This window comes from Gopherus flavomarginatus, chromosome 2 (assembly GCF_025201925.1).
Source record: "Gopherus flavomarginatus isolate rGopFla2 chromosome 2, rGopFla2.mat.asm, whole genome shotgun sequence".
Lineage (NCBI taxonomy): Eukaryota > Metazoa > Chordata > Testudines > Testudinidae > Gopherus > Gopherus flavomarginatus.
Window position 1 is genome coordinate 259,090,371 of NC_066618.1, and position 12,921 is coordinate 259,103,291.

Here is a 12,921-nt window from a genome sequence, read left to right on the forward strand (position 1 = left end):
TAGATATGCTATTTAGTTCCCTAGAGTCTATTAAAACACTCATTTTCTCAGGACTCCAGATTGTGATTGGATTCTGAAGTTTTCTGAGGCAGATACATGATATTTATTCATGGTTGCGGTGTGTTAATTTTCCCTGAAGTCACTCATATGACTGCTCTTCAAAGACAACACATTATTGTTTTCCAGTCTGATGCTGACATAAATAAAGTAGTGAATTTAAATGTCAGTGTCTGTCACTTTTCTGTAAGACTGGAAAACGAAAAACTTATTTTTGTGGTCCTGAATACTTTCCACTCTTCTTCCTGGTGTAGTAGTCATCAAGTAGCAAATCCTCCAATATTTAAGAACCCACTATAACACACTCTAACGCAAAACTTTAGCAGTGATTTGTGCTTCCTGTGGATACTCAGGATTATCGGGCACCTCGCTATTACCTGCCCTTACTGTGAGGAAGCCTTGTTTGTGCCTGCCGGAGGTCAGCTCCCATGCTCCATGAGCAATACAAGCACTCTCCTCTAGGCCCTCACTGGTGGCATGTAGAATGCTCAGAGTCTTTCATTGTGGCAGGGGAAGGCTCCAGCAGTGGTGAGCTGCAGAGCCTTTCTCCGCATCTGGAGCCTTTCACTGTGGTATGGAAAGGCTCCAGCAGCGGGACACTACATTGCTGACTGTAGATGTGGGAGGCACTCCTTGGGCACATAGAGAGCTGTGTTCTGTTGTGTCTGTACTTGCCTAAGCAGTGCCTCACTGTCTACACTGCTATTTATACCCATGTTATCTGTGTGTGCAGGTTAGCAGTGGGCACATTCAAAGCCTCGAGACCTCAGAGCATCCCCCTGGAGTGTTCAGCTCCTGGTGCACTGGACCCTTACAGTATTCACAGATTCACTACTTACAAAGAAACCGTGCACTCCAGCTTAATGGTTCCACCTCAGATACCCAGGCCACTTAACACCCAGCAATTAGATCTGTGAAACAAGTTTATGTAAGAAAGCACAGAAATCCAAGTAATAGCAAGTAAAAGTATTGGAAACAAATGGTTGCAGATAAAAGAAAATCATAACTCATTCTAGAGCCTAGACTTAACTAGCTAGATACTCTCCTATCTCATAGAGTAACACTCACCAAAATCCTTGCAGCGCTTTACAGCCAGGTTAGCTGAGATCCTCCTTTCATGAGACACATTGTCAGCTTGCCTCCTAGGTGAAGGACCCAGAATGTTCCTTTCCTCCCTCCACAAGATGTACAAGTTCCATCCTTTGTCTTTATTCACAAACAGGACACCTCCTGTTGTTGGTTTCATCTTGTAGATTTCTCAACCTCTTCTTCTTTGGCTCAGTATGCAAGTAGGCTTGCATCATGAGACATATCATACACGAATGACCAGATCAGGAGTTAGGTGTCTGCTACCTCCTGTCTGAAAAGAATATTTCTAAGGTAGATCACCTCCTGGTGGCCTGCCATAACGCCAAGATCTTAAGAACACACAAATTTTAGTATAGATACATAACTCCATAGGTATTATCCGCACATCCATTTCTCAGTGATTATGACAACTAGTGGGCTACTGGCTCTCGGTAGTGACCTCACATGACCCCCTCCAGTGAACTATCATGCATATATCTGACCCAGGGGATCCCTGTAAACCCTCTGTGCCCTCTGCCAGTTAGGGTGACCAGACAGCAAATGTGAAAAATTGGGACGGGATGGGAGTAATAGGAGCCTATATAAGAAAAAGACCCAAAAATTGGGACTGTCCCTATAAAATCGGGATATCTGGTCACACTACTGCCAGTCTGTTGGCAACAAAGATCTGTGGGTCACAGTGACCTTGGCAGTGTTAAGACTAGCCTTGGCAGAATACTATTTTTTAATTTCTTTGCAATTTGGTGATTAATACCAATTTTTAATTTTTAAAAAACATTTAACTTTTTATTTTTACAGTTGTGAGAAATTAAGAAGGGGTAGAGTTGGGGTTAGGGCAGCACTGATAGTGTGGTGGCCAAGGGTTCCCAGCATTGACTGTGGGGCGACAAGGGGCTCCCTGCATGGGTGAGGCTCCAGGCACTGAGACACAAGATGTGGGAGTCTGTGGTCCTGACCTGGCAAAGCGGAGACCCCCAGCCAGGCTGCAAGGAGAAGAACAAGCCCTCGGCTGTGGGTCAGGCCACCTGGTTGCTGAACAGTTCCTGCCTGGGTAGGAATCCCTTCAGCAGTGGAATAGCCTCCCCCACGGTCTACGGCTTCTCCTCCATGTAGTCCTAGCTGGGGGTCTCCACTCTGTCCCGCCAGTACCAAAGCTTTCCCTGTGCTTGTAGGGACCAGGAGTTGCTGGCCCTGTGGTTGTTCAGGGAGCCCTCTGCAGCACTGCTGTCACAGCCCCATTCACTCACTCCTGCAGAGGGCTCCCTGCCCTGCTACAGGGCTAGCGACACCTGATCCCTGCAGGCACAAGGTGCGGGGAGAAAGCTGCACTCACCTGACCTTTACAGATGGATTTTTTACATCAATTTCAGTATGTCAGCTGAAATCGATGTTAGCCAACATTTATCATTTAAATTGAATTCTGCCACACTAGTTAAGACAGAATAACTTCCCAAGGGAACGAATGTGAGATGTGCTGATCTGTTGGTACAATGGTTATAAAAGTATACAAGGTTACTGTTAAATATTTGTGTTAGAGTACAAGTTTGATGAAGTTGGTTTATGTAGAGCTTTTGGATATCTGTTGGAGGTGAAAGTGAAAGTCTTAAGGAGGGTTGGAATGCGTCAATATAGTTTTATTTACTAATAATTAATTACACAAAACATGCTGTGTTAATAACCCTAGACTAGTTAAAATAACTGCAAAATTACATCATTAACGCAGTCTTTTTTATTGTTGTAGCCCTCACACTGGGTGGCAGCAGTACCAGTCTGATGTGCCGAAGATTCCTACAGCTTGTATTTCAGTGGAAGATGCCGAAATGATGGCACGGATGTCTTCCCGAGGCACCAAGATTGTTGTGACCCTGAAGATGGGAGCCAAGACCTATCCCGATACTGGTTCCTTTAACACCGTGGCAGAAATAGTCGGGAGCAAGTACCCAGAACAGGTTAGTGTGAATCTGGAAAAACAGTGACTTGTATTTGAAAACTAGTAACTTTCATTTGCCAGCCCACTGCACTCTGTACATGTTGGCTTTGATATTTGCTTTCAAAACAGCAGGTCAAATTCAGGCTTGGTGTAAGGAAGAGTGTGGTACACCTGCATAAGGATTACTAGGTTCTAAGGTGAGAGAGCTCAGGTAAAATATGGAACTTGAATTGCTCCTTTTTATTTTCAGCTGTGTCACAAGTTCATCTTTATGAAAGTGGTTCATTCCTTATGTGGATATTTGCCTTTAACAAAAACAAAACAAAACTATGTTAACAGAGGTTAAATCCTAATGCTAGTGAAATAAGTTTCAGTATTTTAAATGACAAGTTAGCTGTATGTATCAAAATAAAAAAAAACAAACTACATTTGGCCATATAGTGCCCTTGAACTTCCTTGTTCATTTACTGATCTGGTAATCTGCACTAGGTCTTCTAGTCAGCATGAATAAATGAAGTGCTCCTGTAAGTACAAAATACTTTGAAGAGAGGCTGTAAACCCATGCAGAGATAAATATCAGCTGTTGAATTAACTTAATTTTTAATATAAAAAAGAATTAGCCCTTTAATGAGCTAATTGGTTCTGATCACCACTGTATTTCAGTGGAGTTACTCCAGTGTAGAACTAGAGTAATGTTCTGGTGAACCTAGCTAACTAGCTGCAAGTTCAGTTTAAATGTTAGCCGTTTTGAAATTGAAAGCTACTATCTTAAGGTTTTTTCCACTTTCTCCATTTTTTTTAATTTCCAGTTTTATAGCTTAAAATCAGCCAAACCAAATTTGTGGTGGTAGAAAACTTGTTCCTGAGATGTGGCCTTTTAATGCCAAAGTTACATCATGGAATACATTTTTTTGGTTGTACATTTATAATGGAAATGCTGATGTAACCTTAATTATGGTAGCACTAGAAATCCCTGCTAAAATCAAGCTACTAAGCCAGAATCATTTTTTAAACTTCAGTTTTCTAATTTTAATGAAATATAGGAGTACTATATCTTTATCATAGTCTTTTAAAAATCATACTTGTTTCATATTTTTATTTGCTTTAATAGCATTTTGTCCTTTAATAGTGTTATATCTTTAGCTACGGCTTTGAATTATGACAGCTAGGAACTCTAGAGAGAAGTTGGTGTAATCCTTTTTCTTGCCAAATGATCAAGCTTCTGAAAACTCTGCTATGGCCATTGTGGTTGAGCGGTTAATATGCCATCAGTTATGAATTTTGCTACATGAAATGCAACCTTACTGAACAAAGTCTTAAGTCTTAAATTGTTAGCTGTAACCTAATTTATGTCACATGAATTTTTAGCAACACTTCTGAGTAGCTATTGTATTTACCCTTCCTGAATCATACTCGATGTATATCAAAATTATAGTATTTCACTGCAAGCATTATGATATCCAAAAATTGAAACCTAAAAGATTTAAAGCAGAAGGCCCATGTATATTCTCTGTGGCTATCTTCACCTGTCTCTTTCAGTAGCCCAACAGGAGAAATATTCTTGAACTGAGCAGCAAAGATTTTGAAACCTTACGTGGAGATTTAGCCACAAGTTCCCTGCTGATGTTAATGGAAGTGGTGGCATATACACCTTTAAAATGTAACCCAAGAAACAGAAAAAACAAGTGAACATTGAGGGTTTTCAGTACTTCTTTTCCACAGGAGGTTAATGGATGTTTTGCCACACAATTGATACACTGTTACTCTGGTAAAAACTGGAACCATCTACCTATTCATGCAATCAAATGCAATATAGAATTAAACTCTTATAGTGCACTTTATGCCAAAGAATCTTGGAATGCATTAAAAACTCGATGGACTAGAAAGGTGCTGTTTTTATGAGCCAAAGTTTCAATTAAAGTTTTGCATTAAAACAATAGCAAATTTGGCCTTCTGAACCTGAGTGAGAAATCAACAGTGGGAGACATAAGTATTATAAAAGCTTCTAAAGCCATATGTTTTGAACAGTAAGCAGGGACCTTCAAAATACCACCATTAGCAAATATGCAACTAGTTGGGCACCTATGGTAGAAAATTTAAGGTATGTATTTGTCTGTGAAGATCACTGCATGATGTAGAGCCAGTCTGATGTTGTGCATTGTAATATGTATCAATGTTTGTACATTAGAGATTTTGGTAACCATAGCTGTGATATGGACTTCACTAGACTTTAATACAATGCAATGGGAAAAAAATGTTAACGTAAAGTTAAGGTTGCTTGGCAGTATGATGCCCCTTTGCAGAACATTGAGTTGAGCAAAACTGAAATTTCTGAACTCCAGGAGATGTGATGTTAAAGTTGCCCAAGCAATCTTAACTCAGCAAAGCCCCAATATGCCCATTAACATGTGTACCTTTACTCTGCCAACCCCACAATTGCTGAAAGGTACAAGCTCTTTGCCTCCTTTTACAACCCATTCACTCTCATCTGCAGGATTCCATCTATTAGAAGGACAACAAGGAAAATTTAATTAGGGTTGGGCTGCAGAGTGGTTGGGTTGCAGTGGCAGACCTGGAGGTACAGGAAGGGTTGGCTGCTGCAGGGTGATTGGGGTGCACTAGCAGACCTGGAGGTGCAGGAAGGGTTGGCTGCTGCAGAGTGGCTGGGGTGCACTGGCAGACCTGGAGGCGCAGGAAGGATGGGCTTCAGGGTGGTTGGCGTGCAGAAAGGTTGGGATGCAGTGAGGTTGGTGTGCACTCGGAGAGCTGTGTGCTGCAGGAGGGTTGGGGTGCACTGGCAGAGCTGAGGGGTACTATACCTCCTTCACTTGAACTTCAACATTCTCCCCTCTCATGAAGCATTCACATGTCTAATTTTTCTCCCAAACACTTTGATTACATTCCCCCAAAAATGAAATTGCCACCCATTACTCACAAATTGCAGCAGCCTCCAGCCACTCAGTTCAAAACTCCTTTTGTCTTACATGGGGATAATGATTAATTTATCCTTAGATACGTTAATTGAAGTGTGAGTTCTCAGCCATCAAGATGTTTGTGATTCATCCAGTCATTAGTACCTCTGTTTAACAGTACAAGTCAACAGAAGAAAACAGTTTGTTTTTTGTTTTTGTTTGTTTGTTTGTTTGTTTTGGAGGGGCACAATAACTTAGGAATCCCTTGGTCAAATGACTTCAAATTTGGATCACGAGCCCTACCCTGAAATCTCTATGAGGCACACCAATTTTCAAGGCAATCTGAGTAGCCATTTGGATTTTAGAGCACTTATAAAATTTGAGTTTAAAGTGTAAGAAATATAAGGAATGGAAACCCTTTGGCCTTTTTTCCATATTGACTCATACACACTGTAATATATGTACATTTTCTTAAATACCATTCTCAGTTTGGGTCCCCCAGATATTTAGTAGGTGCCATGCACTACCTTGGGTAAAACTTGATAGATTGAGAGTCTTTTGAGCTGCATCACTACTATAGTTTGATCTCTAGCTCTGACCAAACTAGAAACATTTTTTTAATTGCTGGGGGAGGCGGCTGCTTTTATCTCCAGAACCCCTGGCTCAAATGACTCTACATTTCGAACACTAACCCTACACTGAGCTCTCCTGAGACACACCAAATGTCAAAGAAACACAATGAAGTCTGTTGATTTTAGAGGACTTAGACAAATCCACTTTTAAGGAGATGACATGACACCACCTTACCTGTAATAGTGCTCCTGATCCATTATATAATGAAGTTACAGGTAATAATAGCTTATTAAATCTTCTCAAAAGATTTGTAGCATTTTTTTAAAAGGCCACCACAAACTTAAATCATATTGGTTTGAAAACTTTATCGACTATTGTTACAAAAAGCTGTGAGAAATGATAAGACAGAGTCTGTTTGGGCCAAAATCACTTTGGGGAAGAAAATTACTAGAGGTTCCCCTGACATAGTATTTGGGGTGTACGACAGACCACCAGAATCTGGTTTGGATATGAATAGAGACCTGTCCTACACATACAGCTAAGGGTAGCATAAAATCCCTCCTTACTCTGTAAAGGGTTAATCCCTCCTTTACCTGTAAAGGGTTAAGAAACTCACATATCCTGGTTGGCACCTGACCAAAAGGACCGATAAGGGGAGAAGATACTTTCAAATCTGTGGGGGGAGGTTTTTGTTTTCGGGTTCCTTTGTTCTCTCCAGGTCAGTGAGGAGCCAGAGTAGGGAAAATACATCTCCCTAAGCCATATCTGAACTAAGCATCTAATATTACAGAAATAGTAAGTAATACTAAGGAAATATGTTAGATTATCTTTTGTTTTAACTTGTGGATTTTCCCTGTGCTAAGAGGGAGGTTTATCTCTGTTTCTGTAACTTTAAAGTTCTGCCTAGAGGGGAAAATCCTATGTGTTTGGAATCTTTTTTGTTACACTGTAAAGTTATCTTCCATCCTGATTTTACAGAGGTGATTCTTTTATTATTTTTTTTTAATAAACTTCTTTTAAGAATCTGATTGTTTTTCAGTGTCCTAAAGACCCAGGGGGGTTAATCTGTGCTCACTTTGTAACCAATTGGTTAGGATATTATTCTCAAGCCTCCCCAGGATAGGGAGTGTAGGGGCTTGGGGGGATATTTTGAGGGAGGTAGGGATCCAAGGGGCCCTCCCTCAATGTTTGTTTAAATCACTTGGTGGTGGCAGCGATACCAAGGGCAGGGAAGGAATTTGTGCCTTGGGAAGTTTTAACCTAAGCTGGTAGAAATAAGTTTAGGGAGTCGTTCATGCAGGTGCCCACATCTGTACCCTAGAGTTTAGAGTGGGGAGGGAACCCTGACAAGACCCCTTTCATGTTTTTAATGAAATAAATACTACTGGGAATTGTGTGATTATGGGAGACTAATATGTCAGATACAGCTTGTAGGACAAGTGCTACTAATAACAATAGGGCCCAGATTTTCCTGGGTGTGATAGCTGGCAGATTTCTTCACCAAATAGTCACTGAACCAACAAGAGGTGAAGTGATTTTAGATTTGATATTAGTGAGTAGTGAGGACCTCATAGAAGAGCTGGTTGTAAAGGACAGCCTTGGTTTGAGTGATCATGAGTTAATTCAGTTTAAACTAAATGGAAAGATAAACAAAAATAGATCTACAGCAAGGGTCCTTGATTTCAAAAGAGCTAACATTAAAAAATTAAGGGAATTAGTTAGGGAAGTGGACTGGATTGAAAAACTCAAGGATCTGAATGTGGAGGAGGCTTGGAATTATTTTAAGTCAAAGTTGCAGAAGCTATCTGAAGCTTGCATCCCAAGCAAGGCAGGGGAAAAAATCGTAGGGAAAGTTTGTGGACCAAACTGGATGAGCAAGCATCTGAAACAGGTGATTAAGAGAAAGCAGAAAGCCTACAAGGAATGGAAGATGGGGGAGGGGGAGGAGAGAGAATCAGCAAGGAAAGTTACCTCTTTGAGGTCAGAAAGTGTACGGATAAAGTGAAAACTGCCAAAAGCCAAGCAGAGTGGGACCTTGCAAAGGGAATGAAAACCAATAGTAAGAGTTTCTATAGCCATATAAATTAAAAGAAAGCAAGGAAAGACAAAGTGGGACCACTAAACACTGAGAATAGGGTGGAGATTAAGGATTATCTAGGCATGGCCCAACACCTAAACAAATGCTTTGCCTCAGTTTTTTAATGAGGCTAGTGAAGATTTTAGGGGTAACAACAGGGTGGCTAATGGAAACAAGGATGTGCAGGTAGAAATGACCACATCTGAGATGGAAGTCAAACTCAAACAGCTTAATGGGACTAAATCATGGGGCCCGGATAAATCTCCATCTAAGAATATTAAAGGAACTGGCACATGAAATTGCAAGCCCAGCAGGAGTGGCGCCAGGGTTTCTGACGCCCTAGGCGGATGGCCATTTTGCCCCCCCCCGCAGTCATGCGAGTGAAGGGTCCACTGCTGGAAAGGCTCCGGTGGAGCTGCCACAGTGATGACGGCGGGCGATCCGCTGGTCTAAAGGCTCTGGTGAACCTGCCGCAGGCATGACTGCGGAAGGTCCGCCGGAGCCTTTAGACCAGCGCACCGTCCGCTGAAATGACTGCGGCAGCGCCACCGAAGCCCTTCCACCAGCGGACCATCCGCCGGCATGACTGCGGTAGGTCCACTGGACTCGCGTGCCGTCCCCCTGGCAAAATAGCGCCCTCCAAAGATTCTGGCGCCCTAGGCCATTGCCTAGGTCGCCTAAATGGTGGCGCCGGCCCTGAAGCCCAGTAACAAAGATTTGTAATGAATCTGTAAACTTGAGGGTCATACACTATGACTGGAGAATTGCCAATATAATTCCTGTTTTTAAGAAAGGAGGGGAAAAGTTATCCAGGAAACTACAGGCCTGTTAATTCCCTAACCATGAAGTTGCAAAATAGTCAATCTATTGAAAAGTTTTCAGAACAGAAAACTCATAACTTTACCACACACTCATCCTTTGATAACTTGTGCATACTACACTTGATTTTCAAGTTAATAAGTGGGGAAAAAATGCTTGTCTAAGTACAGTGCAGAGAATATACATTTTTAATGGCTCCTATTTCTGTGATCTAGTATAAATACTGTACAACATAACAGAAGGGTATCATTAGCTCATTTAGGACCATGCATAACAAGACTGCTTCACCCTGCTTTTTGCGCCTCTGTTTTATAGAATAAGTGTGGCTCTACTTTGAGTATTACAAGCACAAAATGTATTAATAAATACTGTATTCCACTTAGCCAAATTTTAGACTAGATAGAACTTTCTAAGTGACAAATCCTAGTAATGGCCTGAATTATAGTGATGCTAAGATACTGGGACATAAAGTTCCTTCCCAATAAATGATTAATATAACAGAGCCTGTTCCACAAGAGAAATAGCCGTTTATGTACTTACTAGTTCCTCTTCCTCTCCCTACTTAACAAAAATAATCTTCTCCTGCAATTTGCAATACTGGGAAAATCTCCAGGGAATAAAAGACCATGAAAAATGTCCATGTTTTGGATCTGATACACATACATAGCTGCATGCATATAAGGACAGGAACTATTTGTAGGCAGCAACTGGAAGTTCACTGACTGTATATAACACTCCTGTTCCGGGGTGTTGTTTTATGGCCTGTCATCAATTCTAAATATGCTCACAAAATGTTTATCCATTAGCCCTTTGATGTGGCTTCCAGAAATCCATTTGGTCAGACCAAATCATGCATATGATAGAAATGTGAGTAAGGACATTTTACAAGCCCGTTGCCATGAAGTTGTGGATTCCATTGTTAAATTTTTGCACTATGGCTTTCTCACTCCTCTCATTCAGTTTCCATATTGAAAATGTATGTAAGCACTGTTTCTAAGCACTGCCATTTGAGCCTCTTTCCTGTAGCAGTAAATTGAAACTTGGCCCCTACCTCCCTCTGACAAGACTTTGGCAGTTAATTTCAGTCATCACAAGGAGGTGTGGCTTTTTGAAAGTGCCAATTCATCACTTCATAGAAGGCCTAATAGCAAGAGGAAGTAGAGATAAAAATGTAACTAAATGAGCTAATATAATCAGTTTTTTTAAATTTTTATTTTAAGATTTATGTTCATGTTAGTTCCCACCAAAATAAATCGTACCCCTATTTTTTCATTTCTATGGGACTTGGGCATGTCACCAGGTTTAATATGAAGGCAGACAACTAAATATTGATAAATGATATAAGTTCTTGTATATAGATGCAAGAAGTCAAAATACTAAGGCGGGTAAACTTGAGTGCCTGGTCTTAAATGAGGCTATTGATATAATAGGCATCACAGAAACTTGATGGAACAATGATAATCAATGGGACACTGTAATATCATGATACAAAATATATATGAATGACAGAGAGAGTAGGTTGTGCTGATAGGGGAGTGGCATTATATGTGAAGAAAGCATAGAGTCAAATATACTAAAAATCTTAAATGAAGCAAATGGGACCATAGAATCTCTATGGATAGAAATTCCATGTTTGAATAATAAGAATATAGTAGTAGGAATGTACTATTGACCACCTGATCTGGATGGTGATGCTGACTGTGAAATGCTCAGGTTGATTAGAGAGACTACAAAAACAGAAAACCCAATAACAATGGGGAGATTTCAGCTATCCACATATTGACTGGAAACATGTCACCTCAGGACAGGATGCAGAGATAAAATATCTAGACACCCTTAATGACTGCTTCTTGGAGCAGCTAATCCAAGAAACCACAAGGGGAGATTTGATTTAGTTCTAAATGGTGCACAGGCTCTAGTCTAAGAAGTGAAAGTAGCTGAACCACGCAGTAATAGTGACCATAATGTAATTAAATTTAACATCCTTGGAGGGGGCAAAATATCAGAGAAACCAACCACAGTAGCATTTAAATATACAAAACTATACAAAAATAAGGAGGCTAGTTAAACGGACATTAAAAGGAACAGTCACAAGAATTAAATGCCTGCAAGCTGCATGAAAACTTTTGAAAAACACCATAATAGATGCTAAAACTATATGCTAAAAACTATATGCTACAAACTTTGTGCTAAAATGCCACCAGGGATAAACAGCAAAGTAAAAGAGGTGGTTAAAGACTGTGATGGGGGACTCCACTCACCGCCAGGCTGGCGTCTCCTCCAGGCTGCTCTGGGGCTTAGCTCATGAAGTTGATGCCCCTTCCGATGGTCGCACGCTGTCACCGGGCCAGCTTTAGGCCAATCCCCTCGATTCCCTGGAATAGGGCCCTGCGCCTTTTTAATTTTTAATTTTTTTTTTACATATCTGGTGGCTGTCTGGGTCTTCGGCAGCATTTCGGCGGCGGGGGGTCTGGAACGAGTGAAGAACGCCTTGCCGTTGAAGTGCCTCCTGTCATGGTGTCTTTCCCCAATCTGAACCTTAGAGTCCAAAAAATTGGGGTACCAGCATGAATTTCTCTAAGCTTAATTACCAGCTTAGATCTGATAAGCTGCCACCAATCAGGACTTGGAGTGCCTGATAAACTCTGGTCTCCCCAAAACCTTCCCTGGGGACCCCAAGACCCAAATTCCTTGAGTCTCACAACAAAGGGGAATAAACCATTTCCCTTCCCCCTCCTTTCTTCCTCGCAGATCTTTCCCACCCTGGGTACACCAGGAGATCACCGTGCTTCAAACTCCTTGAATCACAACACAGAGAAATCAGGTTTCTCCTCCCCCTTCCCCCTCCCCCCAGATTTTATCTCCCTGGGTTATCCTGGAGAGATAGACAGATTCAAGCTCCGTGACTCTAAAACATAGAGGAAATTCACCTTTCCTCCCCCACTACTCCTTCTCCCTTCTCCCCACCAATTCCCTGATGAGTACAGACTCAGTTCCTTTGCCTTAACACGGGGAAAAAATTAATCAGATCTTAAAGAGAAAACGTTTAATAAAAGAAAAGAGAATAAAGAAAATCACTGTAAATTCAAGATGGAATATTACGGGGTCTTTCAGTTTATAGAAACAGGAGAAAAAGCCTCTTCCAGCAGAAATACAATTTAAAATACTTCCAGCCAAATACACATTAAAAACTCTACCAGCCAGATACACATTTGCAAATAAAGAAAACCAATTAAAAAGACTAAACCGCCTTTCTACTTGCACTTACTACTTGAATAGAAAATTAGAGCCTGTAGTACATCCGGTCACTCTCAGATCCCAGAAAGAACACAGACAGAGAACAAAGAACACACACACAAGCTTCCCTCCACACAGAGTTGAAAGTATCTTGTCTCCTGATTGGTCCTCTGGTCAGGTGTTGTTTGTTAACCCTTTACTGGTGAAAGAGACATTAACCCTTAGCT

At 41.1% G+C, this 12,921-nt stretch overlaps 1 protein-coding gene across 2 annotated transcripts in view; it reads left to right on the forward strand.

Moving 5' to 3' along the window:
• The window catches only part of CPQ (carboxypeptidase Q), a 268,011-nt gene that overhangs the window by 83,074 nt on the left and 172,016 nt on the right, over positions 1 to 12,921 (forward strand). For both annotated transcript variants that reach the window (XM_050941018.1, XM_050941019.1), the window contains exon 4: positions 2,888 to 3,095. In XM_050941018.1, the coding sequence (XP_050796975.1) occupies positions 2,888 to 3,095 (208 nt within the window). The remainder of the gene's footprint in view (positions 1 to 2,887; positions 3,096 to 12,921) is intronic.